The sequence below is a fragment of the Podarcis liolepis genome (assembly GCF_965112155.1).
Source record: "Podarcis liolepis genome assembly, chromosome: 12".
Lineage (NCBI taxonomy): Eukaryota > Metazoa > Chordata > Lepidosauria > Squamata > Lacertidae > Podarcis > Podarcis liolepis.
The window spans coordinates 51,639,537-51,665,013 of NC_139563.1; the positions used below are offsets into that span (position 1 = coordinate 51,639,537).

The window sequence follows — 25,477 nt, forward strand, 5'->3', positions numbered from 1 at the left end:
ACCTCCAAAGTAGGAGACTCCACCACACTCCTTGGCAGCAAATTCCACTGTCGAACAGCTCTTACTGTCAGGAAGTTCTTCCTAATGTTACCCAGTGGGAGATTAATCAGGCCAGGTCAGGCCAGCTAACAGCCTACTTGATCCATGTTTTCAAAAACATCCCCCAGGCCACTCACTCACAAAAAGAAAACAGTTGGTGCTTTGCACCACTAGTGGCCCGTCAGATAAGAAATAAGATCCCCCATTCTTGTTAACATTTTATATAAATGTCCCTTTGCCCCTATGGTATAATGTATATATGTTTGGGTATATATCTGGGGTCCCTTTAGGTAACAAGCGGCGGCGACAACATTGGATGTGTCACGCTGCATTCCTAGACGCTCTCACTTAAGAGTACACCTCACTGAACACAGTGGGACTTAATTTTGAGCAAACGTGACGCAGATTGTATTGTAAGAGATTTCGTTTTGCCAGAGAATGTCTGGTTTTGGTCGGGTTCTTAATTTGTCACCAGGCAAGGGCTGCACAACGCGGCAACTGAATTGTACTCCGTCAGCCAGGAGGAAGAGGCGGCTTAACCCTTCTCACGAACACAACTTCTCACTGGAAAATGCCCTCCCTGGGCCATGTTTAATAAGCCTTTTCAGCATCCAGGCTCTAAAATGAGAAGAAGGTTGGCAGAGAAGCAGCAGCCTAGGTGGAGGAGGGTATTTACAGAGCAGGACTGGTGGGTACCAGAGGGATCCTTTTTCCCTATTCTTCCGTATAAAGGTTCCTTTTGCCTCCTCATCTGTGTTTACCTTTACAAACATGAGCTTGGGAATACATGTTTGCTCAAGTAATGTGTGCTTCCACTCTAATGATCAGATCAAGCTGCTAGTCCCTTGTGAGTTTCCGATTGTTAGCTGCAGTTTAATTAAAAAGCTTTCCCATGCACTACTTCAAAATTACATGTACGACTTACCAAACAGTCAACGCAGGGGAATTTAGGACCCCACCCCTCATGCTATGAACGCAACGAAATCGGTTTCTGCCATATATGGTACTTGTTGGTATCCATCTGTCTCGGGAAACAACGGAGGAGTGCGCCTTTGGGAGTGAATCACACTGTTGGAAGGTCGCAGCGTCTGCTGTGGCTGTAGATATGGAAGAGACATGTTTTGTTGCAGCTGGGGCAGATGAAGGCATCCAGTCGTGCTGCTTCAGATGAACCAGGATGTTTCTTCTCTCCATGCTTCTCCCAGGGGTCGTCGTTCCTCCCCTGGTCCCTGTTGTGGATGCACAACGCGACTGTCTGTCTCTGCAAGGGATTCTCTCATGGCAGGGTTTTGCTGCTGCCTAGTCTGCAAACATCCACAACTCTATTCAAGCATTATTTTATCTTTAAAGGACAAAGGAATGTCATGAGCCAGCCCTGGCTGCTCTACTGCTGACTCCTATGTTTAATGCCATTGTTGTTGTTGTTGTTGTTGTTTAGTCGTGTCCGACTCTTCGTGACCCCATGGACCAGAGCACGCCAGGCACTCCTGTCTACCACTGCCTCCCACAGTTTGGTCAAACTCATGCTGGTAGCTTCAAGAACACTGTCCAACCATCTCATCCTCTGTCGTCCCCTTCTCCTTGTGCCCTCCATCTTTCCCAACATCAGGGTCTTTTCCAGGGAGTCTTCTCTTCTCATGAGGTGGCCAAAGTATTAGAGCCTCAGCTTCAGGATCTGTCCTTCCAGTGAGTACTCAGGGCTGATTTGCTTAAGAATGGATAGGTTTGATCTTCTTGCTGTCCATGGGACTCTCAAGAGTCTCCTCCAGCATCATAATTCAAAAGCATCAATTCTTCAGCCATCAGCCTTCTTTTTGGTCCAGCTCTCACCCTTCATCTGTAGATCCCAGGGTCATTTACCTACTATAGAGCAGGTGCCGATGGGGCAGACTGAGGTGGGGGATGGCAAAATTTTTCAATTTGTTTAAACAGTATAATATCTGAATAGGTGTTAGATCGATCCTTTTCAGCTGGCGGTATTTCAGGACCTGTGAGGTGATTGAAGTACAGGACAGCTTGTTGAAAAGCAGCAGAGTCAATGCACTCTGAACAAGATTATATGATTCATAAAATGTCTATAGCGCCCAGTGTGTCATCGCTGCCAGGCACCTTGCTATTGGTAGGATCAATATCATAGTACCAAGGTGGATTAGAGCTGGCAGGCACTGATATCACATTGCAACTCTGGTGCAAAAATATTGCACCAGAAGAATTTGTATAGCAATGAAATTCCCTTCTGTGTGTTTTTTAATGCCATAACTGCGTATAAATTGGTTTACTACTGAAGCTAATATAACAGACAAAGCAACCACTTTTATTTTTATATTGTATTATGTGTCAGGTGTCTGCTGATCAGCAGGGCAGATGGTAGCTCCCAGGAGCTGCAAAAATTAAATGGGCTAGCTTTAGAGTCACATCTTGCACACATAGACAGCGGTATTGTATTTTGTAAACAAATCAACCAAACCAAACCATTTGGCCCGTGCTGAGTCTGTAGGCTTGATCTCTGCAAGCTGCTTTCCCCGCTCTGTTTTGGAACAACTATTTGCAATAGGCAAGCTGAAAACAGAGTGGAGGAGGGATTACGGTGGCTCTCCAGAGCACAGGTTCATTTGTTCAGCTCAGTTCTGTTGCCACATTTCGGTCTTCCTGGGTGAGCCTCTTCAGCATTGAGGTTATGGCTCAGTAACAGTATTGACAAAGGGCTTGCCCTATCCCATGCCATTCTGTCTGAACCCTTCTAACTTTTTGTGGCCATTCTACAGCAGGGCTGGGGAACTTGTGGTTGCTCAGATGTTGTGGGTCTCCAACTTCCATCACCCCAAGCCGGCACAGCCTAAGCTCAGGAATGATGGGAGCTGAGCTCTGGCAACATCTGCAGGCCACATGTTCCCTGTTATGTACTGAGTTGAATAGCATCCAAAATGCAGCAGTCTGATTGGTCCTAGAACAATAGGATCCAGAATGCAGCAGTTTGATTGTTCCTAGAACAATAGGATCCAGAATGCAGGAGTCTGATTGGTCCTAGAACAATAGGATTCAGAATGCAGCAGTCTGATTGGTCCTAGAACAATAGGATTCAGAATGCAGCAGTCTGATTGGTCCTAGAACAATAGGATCCAGAATGCAGCAGTCTGATTGGTCCGCAGGAGCCACCCAATCCAGCTCCAAGTGGAAGTGAATCCGCAACCTGATTCGCCTACAGGAGAATCCTGGAATTAGCCAATCACGTGGGGCCCATTGTGTAAATAATGTATATAAGGCAGGCATTCTGGGGGAACTTCCATTCCTCCTCACCACTATGAGCTGAATAAAGAGCATGAAATCCATGCTCGATTCCGAGTATATTTCATTCCCCATCTCCATCTTAGTGGGAGATGAAATTACTGCCTTCCCCGCATCCCTGTCCCCTCCAAAAGTAGCCAGACCAACAAAAATACCGGGTATTTTCATTCTGGTGGCAATTTCATTCTGCATGGCAAGACAGTGCAACACTCCTTATTTGACTGTATTGTACAGAATGGGGGGGGGGGAGTAACAGTGTTATCATTAGTCATCCTTAGAAGGAGAGCAATGAAGTGACCGTGAGATGCTGCATAGAGAAACAGAGGCAGACGATTGCTATAGTAACTATGTAGGTCAAACAACACCAGGGCCAGCCTTACCATTAGGCAGGGGAGGCAACCCACCACAGGGAGCAGATTCTTTTTGAAGTATCAAATAGAAACAGTTTAATCTATTTGCCACTATTGATTGTGCAATTTAGCTGCCCTAGAAACCCTTTTGTGGTTGCAGAATAGTGTTTATAATATTCCTTTAAAGCACATTCAAAACACATTCTTACCCTCAAAGAATCCTGGGCACTGTAGTTTGTTAAGGGTTGCTGGGAATCGTAATTCGGTGAGAGGTAAAAGACAGATAATTCTCCAAGGAGCAGAATTTCAAACGCTTTAAAGGTATATCATGTACACAGGCTAAATAAAAGCTGGATTTTCTACTTCAGTCTCCAAAATGTCTCCGGCTGCCTCTTGATAGCAACATGAAACAGGGCCTTAATGTACACAGATGGGTATTTATTTAAGTTCTAATTAACTGCTGGGTAAATTACAAAGCAAATTTTAAAAATGTTAATGCATGGCCTTCATTGCTAACCAGCCTCTGCTTATTAGAAAATGGACAGGTCTCTCAGTGCTGCAGGAAAATGCCCACATTTTACAAGTGGCAATTGAAAATGCTTTTAAAAAAATAATAAATGTTTCTCTTTTTTAAATTGTGAAGTAGTGAAGAAGAGTTTTGAAAACATGGAGCTTTGGAAACGTGGAGGGGCTGTGTGGCAGCTGGACCCACAACTAGTCCCTGCGTCTGTTAGTTATGGAGCTCCACCTTCCTCCAGTTATGTTCCCCAGTCCTAGATTGTGGCTTCAGAAAGGGGTGAGATCTAAGTGGGGGAGAAACAGCAGGGTGATGGAGAACAGGAAAGGCTTGAAGTTTAAGGTCCTTTCATCACCCAAGCCGGGTCAAGCCATTTTGCTGCTTCTTGAGACAGAACAGCACAACACCCATGCGAGTCCGTGGGCCTAGTACTTGTCAGTCCAGTCATTTTGACATTTGAGGGGAGGAAACAACAACCTTACACCTCCATAGTAGTCAAAACAAAGCAACAGGAAATTAAATAACTAACCATTTGCTGCCCATTCGTGACACCCAAAATCCAGTACCTGAGGCAGCTGCTTGACTCTGCCTACTAGGAGGTCCGGCCCTGAAGTGCTTGCCTATAGGTCAAATGCAAGCAACTACTTTTCATCAGCAAAATGTTTATTTTATTCACTCATATTCACCACAGAGGATTCATGAAGTGTTCTGTGAGTCTTTGAGTCTGGCATTTCAAAACGGCAGGGCAGCTACAGAAAAACGAGAGGGCAAGGGGGAAGAAAGCACTGGGTCTTCCTTCTCTGCTGTGTCTGCCATGTTGGCAAAACGACAGGAAGAGAACCGAGAAGTTAAGTTCGCAGCAACTTAATAGGAAGTTGCACAATGGTAGGGAGACTGGACCGACCTGCCCATGTCTGAAGATATGCCACTGAAGTCCTGCTGCTTCAAGCGCCGCTCAACTCAGACGTGTGTCATGATGCGATCATAAAGGAGTGGACTTTTCGGTGGTGGCACCCCAGCTTTGGAATGCTTTCCTCCAAGGAGTAACGTACATCTGGCATTTATATCACACTCATTTCAGCACCAGGATCTTTTGTTGGCATTCGCCTGTCTCAGTCGACTGTGCAGTTTTTACCAGCTGCCTTTTATTATGTTGCTAATTTTAAGTGTTTTATTGTTAACTGTTAGTTAATGCATTATCTATATTATTACACACTGCCCTGAAGTATGTTTTGTTGAAGGGCAGGTGAGAGATGTTTCAAATTAAGTATTGGCCGGTTGCACAATTAAAAGGTGAAAATGCTTTAAGGTGAACTGTGTCCCAGGAGCTAGGTGGTTTTGAGTCTTGGCATTAAAATAAGAATGCATGGCTGAGCAGTGGCTCAAAACACAGGGTTGTCATAGTGCTACTCCCATGAAAGGGAATAAGGGAAACAGGAACAGTTGCTCCTGAAAGCAAACAGCTCAGTTGCTCAGGCACTGGGAAAAGCTGTGCTTCAGACCTGATGAATTTCTGCCTGCCACATAAGCTGTTGAGGACCCAAACGACAGGAACAGGAAGGAAACGGCAGCAACCCTACTGCTCGAAATTATTCATCACTGGTTACATTCACAGTCTAACTTGGGCACATTCATAGAATTGTAGAGTTGGAAGGAACTTCCCAAACTTGGGTCTCCTGCTGTCAATTCCCATCATGCTTCTGCTAGCTAGGGATGATGGGAGTTGTAGTCCCCAAGCAGCCGGAGACCCAAATTTGGGAAACACCGACCTCCTGTGTCGGAATTTATTGTCCACCGTGGGGCTCGAACCCACGACCTGGAGATTAAGAGTCTCCTGCTCTGCCGACGGGGCTATGCTGAGTGCCTTGGAGCGCTGCCGCAATCTCTGTGTGTGTGACTGCGCGGTAGGCAGGCAGACATTCAACAGGTTCAGAAGGGCAGCTTTTCCTGGCAATGCCAGAGGAGGAAAGCTTCACCTGTCGGAATTCCGGCAGGGTGGCGCCAGCAGCCTGCGCAAAGAACCCCAGCGAGAGGCTGGGTGAGATTTCGGAGCCAGGCGTCGAAGGCAGCAGAGCGGCAGGAGGCAGCCAGGCAGCCTCCCGGGAAACCGACGCCGCCTCCGCGGGGAACGGCGCAGCCCTCTGGGCGGAAGAGGCGCCGCCTCGCCATCTCGTGCCCGCGTCTGCCGCCAGAGCGCGAGGAGACGGAGGAGGAGGAGGAGAGCGACGGAGGGACCCAGCGCAGCGGGGACCATGCCTGCCGCCGCGCCGCCGCCCCCCTTGCGCCCCGCCGCCGGGCCGGCGCCCTCCTGCGGCTGCCCCTGCGCCCGCCACCATCCCGGTGAGTGGTGCCCGCCCCGCGCCCCGTTTCCTCAGCAGGGCAGCGGGGGCGACCCCTTTGCCTCCCCATCCCTGTGGGACCCCCCGTTTCCTCTGCCAGCCCCCCCTCTCCCGGTTTTATATCAGCTGCGTGAGTTTTTCGCGCGCTCCCCTCGGCGGGAGTTTGGCTGCCCCGCGTGCGCGACCAACTTGAGACGGGAGAGGGAAACGTGACGAGGGGAAACGTGTGAAAGCCTCGCCCGCCCGCGCAGGATCCCTTGGAGACCCCACCCCACTCTGCCCCCCTACTCTCTGCCCAGACTACCCCCCGCTTCTTCCCTCTACCCGCACCCTATCCCTTACCCCACCCCTCTTCCTACCCCCATCCTACCCTCTACCCCCATCAGTGGCGTAGCGTGGGTTGTCAGCACCCGGGGCAAGGCAAGTAATTTGCGCCCCCTAACCCGTGGATTTGCGCCCCCTAACCCGTGGATTTGCGCCCTAACCCTAACCCTAACCCCCAGATGTTGCGCCCGGTGCGGCCGGCACCTCCTGCATCCCCCAGGCTACGCCACTGACCCCCATTCTACCCCCACCCCCTATCCTACCCCCCCACCCCTACCTACCTCCACCCTTTCTTACCCTCTACCCTCACCCTACTCCACCCCTCCTCCTAACCCTACCCCACCCTCCTCCTCCTCTCTACCCCCACCCCTCCACCTCCTCCCCTCTACTCCCTACCCCACCGCACCCCTCCTCCTACTCCCACCTCCCACCTCCTACCCTTTACCCCCTAGCCCCCTCTTATCAGCCTCCTTATTGACACCCCCACATTTATCTGCCCTCATTCTGTGTTACCTCAGGTGGTTAACGGGGGGGGGGTGCGTGGTGGTGTTTGTTTGTTTTTTAAAAAAGGGGATCCTTGGCTTCAGCAGGTGGGGGAATACCCGGTAGAGAGAAACGATCCAGTATGTAAGGCTGTCTTCTGAGTCACTGGGAGAATCTTCTCCTGAAAAGGCAATGCCTTAGCTGGGTATCGACTGATCTCTATCCTGGGCAGAGCTTGTTTCAATGCAGGAGGTGCCACAATACAGTGGTACCTCGGGTTAAGAACTTAATTCGTTCCGGAGGTCCATTCTTAACCTGAAACTGTTCTTAACCTGAGGTACCACTTTAGCTAATGGGGCCTCCCGCTTCCGCTGCGCCGCTGCTGCGTGATTTCTGTTCTCATCCTGAAGCAAAGTTCTTAACCCGAGGTACTATTTCTAGGTTAGTGGAGTCTGTAACCTGAAGCGTCTGCAACCCGAGGTACCACTGTAGTTAACAGAACCAGAGAATTGTAGAGTTGGAAGGACCCACGAGGGTCATCTAGTCCAACCCTCTCCAGAGGACGAATATTTTTGCCCAACGTGGGATAGCTAGCTAGCAGGAGTGTCAGCTTGAATAGAGTATTGGGGGTTGGGGCATAATCGATTGCATGACGCAGCACACACACACTATTTGAATGGCAATGCCCATCAACTTGGGGGGGGGGTAGCCCCCTCCTGTGCTAGCAAGAAGTGAGCACACTGTCCTGCTGTCATTTCTCCATTTATTGCCCGTGAAAAGTATGGTGCAGTTGCAAAACAGCAGCAACAACAGCAAATTGTGATGTGAACTAAATGTCCGCTTCCTTTCATTGGCTGGGATGGGTGTTGGAAAAAAGTTTTGTATCTTTTTGGTCTCAGGATCTCTAGTATCCTGGGATAGGAGGAACAAAAGAACCCTCCCGGTGTTCCCTGCTTCTTGAAAGCATGTCGGTTCATAACTCTGACTTTCTTCCCCAGGTGGCTGTGAGTGGTGATGAGATACAGTAGTTGTCAAAATTAGGATGGGCAGAAGATGGACTTAATGGCCGATAGGGGTAGCGCCACCTGTTGGGATTTTTGCAAATGGATGCCAGACCAGATGAGTCTTGGCCATTTCCAGAAAGCCACATCTCTTGTTGCGCCAGATTCCACTCTCAGGAGTCGCTTTACACAAATTAAGTGTTATGGAGATCCTTTATATGTTTTCCTGCTTTATAAAAATTTAAAACGCATCAGTAGACTATGTGGCTGCTGTTTTTTGGGGTCACTGTTTCTCTAAGGTAAAGGTAAAGGTACCCCTGCCCATATGGGCCAGTCTTGCCAGACTCTAGGGTTGTGCGCCCATCTCACTCAAGAGGCCGGGGGCCAGCGCTGTCCAGAGACACTTCCGGGTCACGTGGCCAGCGTGACGAAACTACTCTGGCGAGCCAGAGCCGCACACGGAAACGCCGTTTACCTTCCCACTAGTAAGCGGTCCCTATTTATCTACTTGCACCTGGGAGTGCTTTCGAACTGCTAGGTTGGCAGGCGCTGGGACCGAGCAACGGGAGCTCACCCCGCCACGGGGATTCGAACCGCTGACCTTTCAATCGGCAAGCCCTAGGCGCTGAGGCTTTTACCCACAGCGCCACCCGAGTCCCCACTGTTTCTCTACCTGCTGCTTATTCTGCTTCCAGGTGATAGGCACAGGATAAGGTAAAATTTCTGAGACTTGTTGAAGCCAGGAAGCTCTTCCCCTCCAAACTATGCTACTTGCCCCATCTTGATAAGAAGCTGCCTTGATCTACCTAGCGATGCTGGCAGGCCCTATCTACAATGGCTGACCTTCTACATGACCAAGCAGATGCTCTGTTACTAAGCGATGGCCCTTCTGCAAAGTGTGAATCAATGAGGACCCTTTGTTTGGGAATATTCAACCTTGCTAACTAGGTGTAGGCTGGGAGAGGCACGAATCAGAGCTTGCTGCAGGATCCTGCTCTGTCCTAGAGTTTATTTCTCATTAGAGGGTCATTGCCTGAAAGCCATCGCCTTGGTGGCAAAGTTGTTCTCATGTTGTGAAGGGCAGGGACTGTTTCTGTCAGAAATGCAGGCCTAGGACTCCATCTTTGCAGGGTAGTGAATGTAGTTTGTGTGGGATGGATATATCTCATGGATCTATCAGCAAAGTGGTCCTTTTTATGTTGCCTCCAGCTGGTTGCATGTTAAAATGGATATTAATGATGGTGGCTGTGTTCAGCTTTGTGCTTCTTAATGAGTTACTTTTTCCAAACGTTTGTATATCATCCTTTTCAAAACTTGGAAAATATTTAATTAGAGAATCTTGAAGTCGGCTATAGCTGTGGAGGGTAAAATAACTGTGGTTGGAGAACGAGGTGAATATTATTTCAGAGACTTTTTTTTTTAGTTAAGTTTGCACTAAATGAAAAGCATCATAGTATTCTCATTTGCCTAGTTTTGAATTCAACAGCTGTATTAAAACTCTTTTTTGTGTGTGGCAAATCTGAGCCAGGGACACTTGGCCCAGTTCACATGTCACATTAAACTACAGTTTAAAGTTATTATTTTAATATGAATGTGCCTGGTGCTAGTAAATGCTGCTCAGAAGTTCTCACTCTAGTCCTCCCTTCTTGCTGTGTCACCAAGAAACAGCCACTCTGACTTCTTGTGATATCTAAACCTTGACTCATAGTTTGTTTCTCTCTAAGCAAACCAGGACTGGTAACCAGCAGTTTGTTCTTGGTTTACTGCTTGTAGCTTGAAGAGAAACTAACCATGAGCCAGGGTTCAGACATCACAAGTCAGGTTTTGGGAGAAGAGCAGAGTGAGAACTTTTTAGCAGGGTGGGCAAACACATAGTTTTTAAATACCTTTTAATGTGAATTTGCAAACGACTGTATGTTTTATTGTGATATGAGAATTGGACCACTGTATTGATGTGTTCTACAAAAAAAACACTTATGAAAAACAACTTTTTAAAAAAGTTGTTTTGGCTTGTCTTCATGGTACACATTCCCATGGCCTGTGATGGGAATTCATTGGAGTTCATGTTAACAACCCTTTCAGCAAATGAGCAAATAATTTATTGCAGGAAAAATAGAATCTGGTTTGTGTATACTGCTATCCATCCTTTTTTGTTAAGAAAGAACAAAGCAAAGACTTTTGATAACACTTAGACAGGTGTCATTAAATTTGCAGGAATTTGGTGGATTGGAAAAACAACCAAACTTTACAAAAATCCAAGTTGTTTTAGCGTTATAGGGAAAATCAAGGCTATCTTGATGTTTCAATCAGTGTTTGAAACTCCCATTGTTCTAGGTGCATTTTGCGACCGAGAATTAGCACAAGCAGTTTCTGAGTTCTGGGCGCAGCACTGCGGCTAAGATTTCAGATTAAAACTGCAGAGTGGAGGGAAAGGAGGGCCTTTTTCTGCCTCCCCACTTCTAGCTACTCTCTGAAGACTGGAGAAGAGACCCTCTTAAGAATATTAGGGGGGTGGGCAGGGGAAGGACTAGACCATGTGGAAAATGAACGTAATATTTTAGCTGCAGTTCATTCATTTTCAGATTTATATTTTTGATATTAAAAAGTGTGCCTGGACATTCCCTTGTTACGCCCATAACCTAGGTTTAAGGTGCCATTTAGCTCCTAGCTTTCATATTTCTAACACTGGTTTCAATTCTGCTGAAAATAATCATTTTTATGTTTTTAAAGCATGACTTCTAAAATCCAGTAGTTTCAAATGAGAACAGAAAATGCCATAGTGTACTTAAATGAGAACAGGTTTGGGACTCTACAGTCATTTTTGGAGGGGAAGGAGGGGGCATATTTCCACTCTGCATAAAATGAATGTGTTCTAGTTGCTTGAGAAACAAGCAAACAGCAGACTTTGTGAAGGTGCTAGGGCTCCAGCTGTGTATTTTGTCAGTCATGCATATCTGCCTTTGGAAGAAGCTTAGGTTGTTAGTTTTGGCTTTCGCTTTCAGGTTGCCTAGGTTTTAAATGTTGAATGACTGGAAAGGAGTACACAGGGACCAAAGGGAAAGCATTCCACGAAGAAGGGAAGGCGGCTACGATGTGCAGTCTGGGAGCGAGCAGCCTTAGCCTGCAGAACTTCTGCCTGGATCTCTCAACGCTGACAGCGTTGTGTTTTAGTTTCTGCCATAGTCCTCCAAAAGTCGAAAAGGAATCTCTCTTTTGGAGCCAGTTGCCCCTTAGCAACTTGTGCGTATGATGTATACATGCTAAGCTCGATACTGTGACGTAGGGAGAGGGTGGAAGCTTAAAATATTATAAATAGATGCCTGAACATTAAAGAATCAAGCTGCATGGATTGTGTTAGTGCAGTGGGCGGATAGTTAACATGAGTCTTTTATTTCCGTCGAACACTTCATAAAGAAATGCATAACTTTTTCATTATTTGGAGGTTCGATAGATGTCACCATGAAAAATACAATGTGAACATTTAATGTACTTCCTTTTAATATGGTGTTTATGCTGTGCGAATATTTTTGCTCTTGACTTCAGAGCTATGAGTTAAAGGGAAAAATGCTCCCTTTTTAGAAAGATATCTCCTTTCTAAAAGCTATCCACTTCTCTTTCAGTTCATTACAAGAAATGTGTACTTAATAATAAGAGGCACTATGGAAATTTACTTTGGTATCATGTTAAAATTTAAGTATAGTGCCAAGAGATGTGGCTGTAATAATGGTTTGGTGCTTCCCCCCTCATTTCTGGGTTTTCTTTAAATAATGCCATAATAGCTGAACTGGGCAAACAGTAATTAGTGTTAGTCTTCAAAATGCAATTTGAAACCATGGTTTGAAATAGCATTGTAAACCAAGGCTTGGACTTGGGAGCTGACCATAGCTGCCTTATCAATCACCACTTGAAACTATGGTTAGAACAAATGGAAGAAGAAATTGGCATGTGGGACAGGAAGAAGGATTCTGGTTCAGTCAGATGGAGTTTATGTAGACTCCTTTCTCTTGAGACAGTTCAGTTAACAACAGATAAGAACTGTTGTATGGCATAAGTTTTTGTGGATTAGAGTCCACAAACTTATCAGAATCTTAGAATGATCCACTTTTGCGACTGTATAATGAGCTTCAGTTGTAGCTTGAAGGGGTGGAAAGCTTTGGGGTTTCACCCCTAGACTCCAAGCTTAGAGGTGGTCCAGGCCTCTTCCTTTTGATTTCAGGGGGGGAAAGTGTCTTGTTCTTATGTTTCTGGAAGAACAAATGACCGGACACTCAAGGCAGTTGGCCACCCCATTGTTCCTAGCTGTTTCTGATGCATGTGAAAAGACTGGGATGATTAGCAATGGTTTAAAGTGGTTTTGAATTAAAATATTTTATTACCTTAAAATATAAAAAAAAAATTACCCTTGCTGTTTTGCACTGAAGTTTGATGACCCAGTCAACTCAATTTCTAGTTACAAGCCCGGATATTTACTTTGTGTCCTGCTTTTGTTGGTGGGAGTTGCCACTGTTTTCACCTCTCTCTCTCTCCCTCCCTCCCTCTCTCTCTCTCTCTCTCAGCAAGGTACTTGCCTTTTCAAATATACCAACACATTCCTTTTTTGTTCTCAGAAAAAGCTATGCAAGGAATGGCAATTCACTCATAATGGATTGAGTAGGAGGGTGCTTGAGATTTGTTGAGGCAGACAGAGGGAAATCTGAAGAAAAAGAAGTTGTAGTAGATCAGTTTGCAGATGGTTTTTTACATGATCTGTTATTCCAAAATTTGTTGTTGGCATCTGTCTGTGTTGGGACGCGGGTGGCGCTGTGGGTTAAACCACAGAGCCTAGGACTTGCTGATCAGAAAGTTGGCGGTTTGAATCCCCGTGATTGGGTGAGCTCCCGTTGCTCGGTCCCTTCTCCTGCCAACCTAGCAGTTTGAAAGCACGTCAAAGTGCAAGTAGATAAATAGGTACCGCTCTAGCGGGAAGGTAAACGCCGTTTCCGTGCGCTGCTCTGGTTCTCCAGAAGTGGCTTAGTCATGCTGGCCACATGACCCAGAAGCTGTACATCGGCTCCATCGGCCAATAAAGCGAGATGAGCACCGCAACCCCAGAGTCGGTCACGACTGGACCTAATGGTCAGGGGTCCCTTTACTTTCACCTTAGCCTCTTCTTCTCCTCCCAAATATATCCCACAAGGCAGCGGAGGCTTAGGATCAGAGTTTTCCTTCTCCTAGATGGACTCCCTTCCCAGGTTGATGAGCCCCACCTGCCCCTCACTTCCCTCTACAACGTGCAGAAACCACCTTCTTGACCATTGAACCCACTTGGTCTATTCATTCTCTAGAGCCTGTCTTTGCATGCAGGGAAAGTCCCTGACTCACCAAGGCTTTGAGACCCATCGGCTATGCTCACCTGGTTTAGCTGGCCAGTGGAAGCCGTTCCCAGGATGTGACCACTGTCCCATGCTGACAGCTTCTAAGAGCCACAGGTGAGAGCTGAGTGCAGAGTGAATGACCAAAATAATTGTGCCTTAACTAGCATCTGACCTTGTTTACAAGGGCTGATAAAAAAGTGGAGGAAAGCTTTCAGAATAAATAGTGGTGGCTTGGCCATTACCTTAGATGTGCAGAGATAAGCCAAACAGGTGCTAGGTTTAGAATGATGCCTAGTACCAACTCCAGCATCTTGCCTTTCTCCACCCTACCTGGAGATGACAGAAAACCAAATGTATTGCATGCACCATATGTTCTCTGTTATGGGGTCTTTCCCCACACCTTATGATTAAAGGTATAAATAAATATGAAGTAAAGGCTTGTGCCTTTCTGCATATGCATATGTAGCCATATTCTGCAAATGCCGAGGAATGAATGTGATTGCTAGAATGTGCTGTTGGCACAGCAATTGAGGCCCGTTGGTTCTCTTCCTTTTCCTTAACCTGGGCATTTTAACGCAACAGACTTTGTGTTTGTTTCTTGCTGACTGCCACCCACGTAATAGAAAATTATGGAAGTCAGTAAAATAAAATAAAATCACAACCTGACTGCCTATGGCGTCACAAGAGCAATATTTTGCCACTTAGCCCCCTCATCCCTTACTTAATATTTGTGATCTCTGAATAATTTTTGTATCCCTTGAGGGGTGGTCTATATCACCCTTTCAATGTAATTAGCCATAGAACAATGCTGGGTGTTGAACAGACTCACTGCTCCTATTTTAACAAAAAAAAACCAAAGCCCCAAAGCCAGAGAGGCAGTCTGACTCAAGGCAGGCTTCCTGTGTTCCCTTTACTTAAATAGTTTATTGAATTATATACAGTCTATGGTGTCTGAAAGTTGTTTATCTTACCTAGGAATAATTTGCTTCACTGTAAATTAAAATAGAACATTTCCTGACTTCCTTCTGTTCCTAGTATAATTTTATTTAGTCCAATTATGGCGCTAATGTGAGCAATTACCTTTACGCATAAAGGAGGCTTTCAGCAATCCTTGTGAAAATGATCTGTCACTCAAGCAGCTTATTTGCAGAATTCTGAGGTCTAGCAACAATAAAACCACAAAGTTAAGAGAGAGATACAAACCCAGCACAATAAAACAAGCTCAGTATTATACTGTGCACAGCACAGAACTGAAAACACCTGCAGGGACAGACTTTGGTAATATGGCGTCCTGAGAAGACAAAATTTGGCGTGTCCTGCCTCCCCTACCAATATTTCTTATTTTCACAATTATTCCCTTTGGTTCAGTTGCTTTTAAAAAGGATCATATTAATAGGTACCCAGATAAATATAGGTGTTGTTGTTTGTTTTGTTTTGTTTTGTTTTGTTTTGTTTTGTTTATTTTATTTTATTTTATTTTATTTTATTTTATTTTGCTTTGCTTTGCTTTGCACCCCCTTGACTGGGTGCCCTGTGTGTGCGAACCACTTTCACTATCCTAAATCTGGTGAAGAGCAACCATGAAATGTGTACATCAAAACTGCCAGCTGTATCATGGGGACTTCAGAATCCAGTTCTTAAAAGACCCTGGAGAACAGAAGAGTCTTAGCTTAGTGCTAAGAAGGCAACAGTTGGGGAACTTTGCTGTGGGACGCATTCCATCGTTGAGGGGCTGCCACTGAAAAGGCCTTAAAACTGGAAAACGTCATCTGTTTGGGTAGAAGGCACAATCTATAGTTTTCTTATAATATGAATATTCCTGTTTTAACAAATGCGTTCTTTTTGTGTAGAAATATGTTAACGTTAAAGCCTGTTTTCAATATTGGCAGATGTTTTTATTCAGGCTGTCCCTTGAGATAAAATCTGTTCCCCCTGCAGAAATGATCAATTACTTGTCCTGTCGTATAAAATTAAGTCGGTCTTGTTCAGTGCATAAGGATAGATCTGGGGGAGTATTAAGACCGCTTTGCAAGTTAATGCATAACATTGATTTCCCTTTGTAATCTGCCTTGTTAGCAGTGTTTGATCTGTATCTCCAGTATTTAACCACTTAGTCCACTTAGAAACAAAATTATTTTGGGAGTTACACTTCAGTTCTCAGCAGGTATTACAAGAATGCCTTGCTTTGGTCTCTTAAGGGTGATGTAGTTGGGACTCTCTTAACAAGAAATCTTGAATAGGCTGCAGAATCACATGCTCACTACCTGTGCAGATCAAAATTCCATCCTAAGATTCTTAAACAAGGATTTTGAGCTATACTGGTTACGCAGCAAGCTTGTGGCCAAAATACAGTGGTACCTCGGGTTAAGTACTTAATTTGTTCCGGAGGGCCGTACTTAACGTGAAACTGTTCTTAACCTGAAGCGCCACTTTAGCTAATGGGGCCTCCTGCTGCTGCTACGCCGCTGGAGCACGATTTCTGTTCTCATCCTGAAGCAAAGTGCTTAACCTGAAGTACTATTTCTGGGTTAGCGGAGTGTGTAACCTGAAGTGTATGTAACCTGAAGCGTATGTAACCCGAGGTACCACTGTAAGCAGTCTGGCAACCATGGAATTTGCTTGGTCACTTGAATTTTTCCCCTGCCTCACTTGCATTCTGAAAAGTGCAAGTGGGGGTTAACCACTTGTAAACTGGTCATCCGCTTTAGCGATCCAGGACACATGATAAAAGAGCAGAGGAGGTATATTCCCTGAACTATAGAGCGTTGTGAGTAGTCTTTAAAGAGCCAGGTTTTCAGATTAGAAGTTTAATAATATTTCAGATTAGTGTTGCACATGGTGTGTGTGTGTGTGTGTGTGTGTATTGAAAGGTTTAAATATTTGCTTATGTCTAGCATTTGTAACATTCAGTTAATGCTTTCCTGTTTCAATAATAACATAAAATGTAAATGTAGTCTAGACTTTATTGCAGACCGAGGAGATGTCTGCTGAAATATACAGGACAGAGAGGAAGGCTAAAGATGGGATTTTGCTCTCCAGCATCAGCCATGTGGCAAATTGGTACATCTGCATTTGCCCTTGGGCAGCCTTAACCACAGTTAGAGCAGATGCGCTTCCACCTTGTGCTTTAATCACAGTTAAGGAAGTGGATGCAACTCTCTGGTCTGCTCGGGTTTCTTAAATTTGATTGACACCCAGCATTAAATTGGTACAGAGCTACAAGAGACAAGACTGAAGCAGTGAATTGAACTGTTTTGGCAGGTTCAGGTTACATTGAACTCTTCTTCAGACAGGAGTTAGTCTCAGGTTATACTAGCAACTTCTCAAGCTCTCAACACAAATGGTTTCCCCCTCCTTCCAGACCCTGGACAAATCTGGATTTATCCATTGCAGAATGGTTAGCTTAGGTAAGTAAATGCGTGCAGGGAAGTATCTATCTTAAATTTGATCTTGGAAAACTGTGGGTTAGGTGGGAAGCCCCACATTGCGTGAAATCTTGATGTCTTGGTTGTGTTCATAAGCCACTGCAAAACCAGTTGTACTAATTCTGTATCTGCATACTAAATAGGGCATTCTTAGATGGATAAAAGTATATTTGAGCTCCCCTCCATTTTAATAATTTTATATTAAATGAAAAAATTTAAAACCTTAATTTTTGCTTCCTTAAATCCCTCATTGCTGGCTTTTATTTCTGCTTGCTGACCTGGGGTAAGAAGGCAGGATTCCATTTCTAAGGTGCCGGTAAACAATGCCAGTGTGAAATTCACGTGCTGTAAAAGGATGCCTGTGGTCACATTTTGTTTCCACCTGACTAATTCAATACACTTGCTGTGTAGTGTCCTGCCTTCTTTGCTCCCCCTTCCTGTACAGTCTCGTGCACACACAGTGTACATTGGCCTTGCAAGTTGCCGTTGTGAATAATTTACTTTAAGGAACAAGAGATCGAAGTCAATACAGTTCTAAAAGACTCAAGTTACACCTTACAGATAATGGCTACTTGCGCATTGCAAACCTGTGTACGTTTACGCAAGGGAGCAATGTCATACAAAGGGCTGTTCTGAAGTGTGATCAGCTGAGGCATACATATGCCAGTGTTTCCTTCCTTTAGCCTGCTTTTACACATACTTGTATGTAGTGTTTTGTGGGTCTGTCACAATGCATACCTTTGTGTACTATAATTTTAGTATCGTTGGGATTAATGCACTAACTTTAGTTGGGGAAGGGGCAAGAATCAAAGGCATTTGCAATTTAGTCACCAGCCTTGTAAATTAGCCAATGAAAGGTCTTTTGCATGATAATGAAATAAATAATGGACCACTGGTGATATAAATTCAGACGTCGTTTTTTTGGTAGCTATGCTCTTTCAAAGGCCTTCTGCATAATAAGAATGTGTTTTGAAGGGTTTTTCTACTTGAGAAACTATTAGTAATAGAAATTCCCCCTCCCCACCTCTAAATCTAACAAAGCCTCTCTTCCCCTGACCCCACCTTCAATGAATTGGAGCAGGAATATAAAAGACTGGCTTCACTGTTTTAAAAACAAAATGGCATGTCTGGCTCAATATAGTTATCCTTGTGCCCCAGCACACGTGCTGAGTTCCACTCAACTTTTGGGGGGCTTGTTGCACATGTGTGATGTCATGTGTTGGAAGGGGGACCAGCAGGGTCCGTTGTGGCCACAAGGAAGGCCCGATAGGGACCGCTGTGGGAGGGCCCAGCGGAGACTACCGCAGCTATGCGGGACCTGTCCCCCTGCTTGAATTTTTGGGGGTGCCTCGACCACCCCGGTCCCCCCGAGGGCACCCCAGTACCTGGTAGAATTTTTGCATGTATTTGAGCAGGAGTCTCAAGTGATTCAAGAAAGTCATGCAAGCAATGCCCAGAGTGTCTTCCTGTTTGTAAGGCTTCCTCTGTCTGTTGGGTATGTCTTTCATTTTTTTTATTTTTTATAAAATATTTATTAGGGTTTGACATAAAACATAGGTTTACACAAAACAAAGGTTTGCACAATAGGGTTTACAAAAATCATAAGTTTACAATATAAGAAAAATTTAAAAAAACTTAACAACCTAAAAAGAAAGAAAGAAGAAAGAAAGAAGAAGAAAAAAAATCACATAGAAAAGATATCTAGACAAGAAAGAAAAGATAGTAGCTAAATAAAAAAGAAAAAATAAGATTTAAAATAAAATCCATCTTTCAAAAATCTTTCGGCTCGTTTCCTTATTTCTTTGACCTCCTCACACCCCCCCTTTTGTATTCCCGTTTAAAAGTCCTTTCAGCAAATCCTTACCCTCTATCATTTATCTTTACTCAATATCTTAACCTATTATAACTATGTATTTTTAACCACTGTCGATCCATATTTGCATATTCTTAATAATCTTTTTGCCAATATGTCTTTCACACTTTTATACTCTTTGTGAGAAACGTTGGCAAGCCTAGTGAACTGATATTTTTGGCCTCAATTTAAGGCCCTCTTTGGGACCTTTTAACATACGTACAATGAACATGCGGGATGAAGAAGTTTCACCCCCTAAGACTGTACATTCGGACTTCTCTGCGTAATTGGGAACTTGGTGAAAGTCAAAGCTCCCGATTGTGTATAGAGGTCCCTACTTGCATTTACTTGTGTGCTCACAGGTGCTCTTCAGATTTTTAAATGTACATGCTTAGGTGCGAGGTGGAGTCTTGCCGCCATATTCCTCTTCTCCAACCCATGCACATTGGTCAGACTACACTGAAAATCTGAAGAGGGTTCATGTATTGACTTAGCACATATTAAAGTTGGGGTATGTAATTCAAATATGGGCGTTATGCCTAGGCTGTGAGGGATAAAGTATTTCTCTTTTGAGAACCATGTTTATGAATTCTTAGTTTTTTTGCATGTATCCCCCTCAACAAAAATCATATACACTACACTACATTTGAGAAGAGAAGCCAAATTCTGCAGCCAGTATAAAACGTACACATGGATTAGCTTGAATTTTCTGATTTTGCATTGTCTATTCCATAGTTTTTGCTGCTTGGCACCATTTATTCTTTTGGTCATGTGTAGGAGCAATGATTTATAAGAGACAGTAAAACCTCACCCTCCCTGTAGAGAAGTGTGTTCAACAACTTACATTCAATTAATTTATTAAACCAGTCAATGTATCTCTCAAGCAGAGTTACACAGACTTCCCTGGCTTCAAACGTCTCCAGGCATTACAGAAACTCTCTCAGATATAACTTTACAAATAAAGAGGCTACTGGTTTTTGTGTGTGTGCTATTGTGAAAACGTAGCATTACCTCCATGGGCAATGTTCTTAAACCTTTGTCGTTAGCCCTTTTAAATAGGAGTGTGTTCTGATCAGGACTAATGCTGACATACCAGTGTACAGCTGGGTTCATAATATTTTGCATGTGTCCCAGTTCTCCAAATGATGAGAACTCAAGGGGCACAGTGTACGCAGGTCCTATTCCCTTGGAACAAGGTCACTGGAGGAGACTTTCTAGTGTTTGTGGCGTTTGTGTTGGTGATTTATATACACATATATACAGGCTGAGCATAGGGGAATATATACCACTTAACACAAGCAAATGCCCTAAATTCACTGCTCCCTCTTCAAATTCCAAGTGAAACCACAAACTCCTGTCGGATCATTGCATAAAGCAGTCCACCTTTTTCTCTCATCTTAATTTAACTAAACTGCTTCTTTCAAACAGACACTGAGTTTGCACATTCTACAGCCAATTTCCAAATTGTTCTCCCTGCCAGATGGGTCTCCAACAAGTCTCTTGTACTTGGCCACTTTAAAAAAAAAAAGAACAAAGAAAGACCTGTTTGGCAGGTTTGACCAATTACATAGTCCTTCACAGCATCACTTTTTAGAATTTACATTTTTAATATACTGAAATAAGAGGTTTGGGGACCCTCAGTTGGCAATCACAATTTAACAGAACACCTTTTATACAACTTTATGTAAACATAGCATATATCTAAGAATTTCCCTTCCTGTTTCCATTTTTGAAAAGTTACTTTCTTTTATGGAGCTAGGGTGGTCATATTCTCTGATCACTGCACAATTGAAGAGGATGATTGATTTTTTACAGTACCGGAATGCTTATCCACCATCATGGCCTTTTGTCCCTCCATCAGGTTCCATAGGGTTGGAATATAATTTCACAAGATATTGATGTCCTTGAACCTCAGATATTTATCTGAGATATATTAAAATGGCTGACAGTCTCTGCCCCAAAGTCTGTAATTTTAGGGCAGGACCACATGTGATCTCTGAGTGGGTAGCACATGGGCAACATTGCCTGTGCTTCATATCTTTTTGGGAAAGCCATTGTGGGGTTTAGTAAGCTCTGAATATGACTCTTCGCTGTATAAGGCCCAGCCTGATACCCAGAGAGATCAATCTCATGGATGCCAGCATTGCTTTCCAGGTACCTGATACTGTATTCCATTTGACCAATCCTCTCTCTTTTCATTGAGGTCAAGTTGTCTTGTCCATTAAGGTTCAATGTAAAGATGTTATTGACTTAGGATGTTGTCAAAGGTTATTAAAGACTGGGGTTTCAGAGGCACTCGGTGCTTCCAGCTCAAATAATGGGTGTTTCAGTTGTATATGCAGCTAGCCTGTTGACTGTTGGAGGGCAAGAGTTTCCACTAGATTAGGAAAGGAGAGAAATGACTGGAAGCAATCAGTTAGTCCAGGTTCAGCTCCTAACTTTACAACTATAGTATCTCTGGAGTTGGAAGAACTACTCTATATGCTTATAGCCGGGGCTTTTTTTCAGCCAGAACTTGCTGAAACTCAGTTCCGGCCCCTCTCAGGTGGGTGCCATTGCCATTATAAAAGAACAAGCGATTTCCAGCACCTCTTTTTCTAGAAAAATAGCGCTGCTTATAGCTATATAAATCATAGGCCAGAATGACTAAGTTGTATTTTTATTGCAGCACCAAAGTCATGCTGTGGTAGAAAAATGACTTTATCACTTTTCTTTGCATTGTTTCCATAGAGGGGATTGTGATATTTGCAGTGACCTTGCCTATAAGAACTTCTGAGTTAGAGATGTACATGACGTTCTTTGAAATCCAAAAACATGCTGGTTTCTATTTTAGAAGAGTTTGAATTCCCTTCCTGCCTTTTATTTTGGGAGCGGATGCTTTGTTTGAATTGACTCCTTTTCTTGGGAGAAATATCTTTTCTATATTGATGTAGGCTGCTGGGGGAAAATCAGCAGGTCTCGAGGGCTGCCTCCTACCAATAGCCTTAAAAGTAGAACAGGGTACTGAAATGTGTTTTGTTTCCCTAAACTTCCAATTGCCGTGTTGTGGCCACTGGGTTTTAACTTACAAGTGTTCCAAAAGTCCTCTGTGGACAACTTTTGTTTGTTCAGATCTATGGTACTTGGTTTTATAGTGTGTTTTTCTCCACCAGGAAATATTCCAATGAAAGTTAGCCAAAAAACCCACCAAGCTCAACATGGCACAAACACTTGGAAACAGACTTTAAATTCACACCATTGGCTTTCTAATACATATTTTGGATCTCTCTGTGCCATTCAAATGCCTCACAGTCTATTTTGGGTGCGAGACAACATATGTCAATATCTCCCTTGAAAATTGGGGTTCCAAACTGGACAAACGTATTCCTGATAGAAAGGGACATGTTAAGTGATATGAATATGCTAATAGGGATCAGTTAACAGCAGCTCTTTGGTCTGAGTGTCTTAGTTTTTGTGTATTAGGCCCACCCAACTTGCAGAAAATGTTCACTAGAAGTTCGTGGGGAACAAAAGTTGAATGGCTATCTTTTCTTTTGCAGAACCTCGAGGATTTTTTGACCACTCTTTAAACTGCATAACGGAGAGAAGACTACAAGGCACTTGCCCACCAATTGGCCGTGGAAGTTTTGGGAAGCCGTTCTTTGGTACAAACTGTTTCAGTTCCCCATTTATTAATTCCCGGACTGGTTTCCACACAATTCATTCCGAGAACAGCCCAGTGAAGCCGAGGATTGTCACTGTCGTAAAACCTTGTGGGCACACAGTGAGGAAGATAACGCTGCTCCTAAATCGCCGATCTGTCCAGACATTTGAACAACTGATCGCTGACATTTCAGAAGCCCTAGGGTTTCCACGCTGGAAGAATGACCGCGTGAGAAAACTGTATAATTTGAAGGGAAGGGAAATCCGAAGTGTTTCTGACTTCTTTAGAGAAGGCGATGCCTTTATAGCTATGGGAAAGGAACAGCTAACCCCGAAGAACCTGGAGGCAGCAATCCAAGAGCTTTTCCCTGACAACCCCTATGCACCCCGCACTGGAACCACACAAAACTGGGAACAAACTCAGAAACCCAAAAACAGGCTGTATGAAAAGTCTTCCAAACTGGAAAAGAGCCTTGAGCCCATAGCTGCCAAGAACTGTCTGGATGCCATATCTCCAAAACTAATTAATAGGCATGAAGTGAAAGTTCAGACCAAGGTCAGGCAAGAGGAGAAGGTGAGGACCAAAAAGAGGTGGGTCAGAGATAACTGGAATGAAGAGCAAGATGCAAAGCCATCTAGAAAAGCGAGAGAATGCGAGAGGTATTTTAATCAAGAGAAATGCCTTGAAAGTGAAGCAGAAAAGAGTTCGGACATGATAGTGAGGTGTGAGAAGTGCCAAAGAGAAAGGGAACTCAGGCAAAAATTGCAGAAGGAAAGACAGACTGATCTTCCATTTGAGAGCAGGGACTTGAGTATGAGAACGTGTCAGAGATATCATGTAGAAAGGCCAGTGAAATTGAGAAATTGCAGGAAATTGTCAGAAAGCTCAGCGGAAGAGGGCAAAATTACATGGAACGACGCTGCTTGTCAAAGTACCTGGACAGCCCCTCTCAGCCATGCCAAAAAAGACTCGGAGAAGCAAAAAAGGAGCGTTGACAGAGAGCAAGCTCTGGAAAGCCATAAGAATCATGATGAAGAACTGGGAAAGATGAAGCCCATCGAAAGTCAGCGTACCATAGTAGGAGATGCCTATGAATTGAAGAAGGAGCACCGAAAATGTTCTAGAGTGAACCAAAGCTGTTGGTTGATCAAGGGTTCTCGGACAGATACTGAAAAACCATTGAAGATTCAGGGGAATAAGGAAGAGGTACGGAAACTGAAGGAGGAAGCTAATGGAGGAGAAGAGAAAGTAGGTCATAGTGAGGGTGAACTGATTAGGCATGAAATGGAGGAAGAACATAAAGTCATCAAAGAGATTAACAAGACGCGTAGGGCCAGTGACGCGAAGCTGAGACATGATGTCTCAAGCAGAGCAGATGTGGAGAAGAGCTATGAGATTGGCAGAACCATTGGAGACGGGAACTTTGCTGTTGTGATGGAGTGTCACCACCGCAACACTAATCAGAACTATGCTATGAAAATCATCGATAAGTCCAAGCTGAAAGGGAAGGAAGACATGCTTGAAAATGAAATACTGATCATAAAGAGCCTTTCCCATCCAAACATTGTCAGTTTGATTGAAGTATTTGAAACCGATGCAGAAATATACCTAATCTTGGAGTACGTTCCCGGTGGGGACCTGTTTGATGCCATAATCGAGAGTGTGAAATTCACAGAACGTGATGCTGCTCTCATGATAACTGATCTGTGCGAAGCTCTCGTCTATATTCACGGCAAGAACATTGTCCACAGAGATCTTAAGCCAGAAAATCTTCTGGTAAGTATTGGGAAATGTGCTGGGAGGGGGGCGGGGCGGCGTCTATGGGGTTGTTGTTTTTATTTTGATTATATATTTTGTGGTATTATATTCTGATTTAGTTCTGTGAACCGCCCTGAGACCTCTGGGTCTAGGGTGGTATATAAATTAAATCAAGCAATCAATAATAATAGAAGAAGAAGAAGAAGAGTTTGGATTTGATATCCCGCCTTTCACTCCCTTTAAGGAGTCTCAAAGCGGCTAACATTCTCCTTTCCCTTCCTCCCCCACAACAAACACTCTGTGAGGTGAGTGGGGCTGAGAGACTTCAAAGAAGTGTGGCTGGCCCAAGGTCACCCAGCAGCTGCATGTGGAGGAGCGGAGACTCGAACCCAGTTCCCCAGATTACGAGACTACCGCTCTTAACCACTACACCATAATAATAATAATAATAATAATAATAATAATAATAATAATAATAATACAACTGAGGGGTTGTACTTGTTGGGTATGCTCTTTTTGGACAAAAATACTAATTTTCAGGAAATGGAAGATACACTGTAGGGTGTGAACATTGGGATGCTATTTCTGGAATGAGAGACGTGGAATAACTACTAATATCCTTGCTTGGGACACAACTGACACCATTTTGCACTCAGAGTTGTACGTTGATGGTACTAAAAATGCAACGTGCAGTGCTTATAAACCACCCTTGCAAATAAGTCCACAAAAACTACTATCCCACAAAACCCTTACTGGCCTGCCTATCCATGCTTCTGTTGCTAATTAGTGTCAGCTATAGTGACACCTTGAACATTAACAATAATCAACCCTCTTTCAGTATACAAAACTTCTTCTGTGCCCTCTCATCGGTAGGTAACTTGTACCTTTCTCTGTTATTCAGGCAAGTGATTTTTTACAAGCTTGCTATAAATACCTGTTTGATATGGGTATATGTTGCATGGACCTTCTGACCGTGGTTCTCTCTAGTTTGTGCACATATGGGGAGATTCTTAAGTCTTCAGGCCCTATAATGTGAAGACTCCCTCAGAGCACATTATTCTAGGTCTTGCCTAGCTATACTAGATGCTGGGGGTACAGTTTGTGTTT

At 44.0% G+C, this 25,477-nt stretch overlaps 1 protein-coding gene and 1 long non-coding RNA gene across 3 annotated transcripts in view; both read left to right on the plus strand.

Annotated features, from left to right (window-relative positions):
• Positions 1–25,477, plus strand: part of LOC310690125 — a 125,210-nt gene that overhangs the window by 81,518 nt on the left and 18,215 nt on the right. The window lies entirely within an intron of this gene.
• DCLK3 (doublecortin like kinase 3) overlaps positions 6,232–25,477 on the plus strand; it is a 37,461-nt gene continuing 18,215 nt past the window's right edge. Inside the window, exons 1-2 of one of the 2 annotated variants that reach the window (XM_083468098.1) lie at positions 6,232–6,531; positions 22,509–24,388. In XM_083468098.1, coding sequence (XP_083324224.1) covers positions 6,444–6,531; positions 22,509–24,388 — 1,968 coding nt within the window. In that variant the 5' untranslated portion in view covers positions 6,232–6,443. Of the gene's footprint in view, positions 6,532–17,071; positions 17,100–22,508; positions 24,389–25,477 lie in introns of those variants that run through there. The other variant, XM_083468099.1, reaches the window with a different exon arrangement.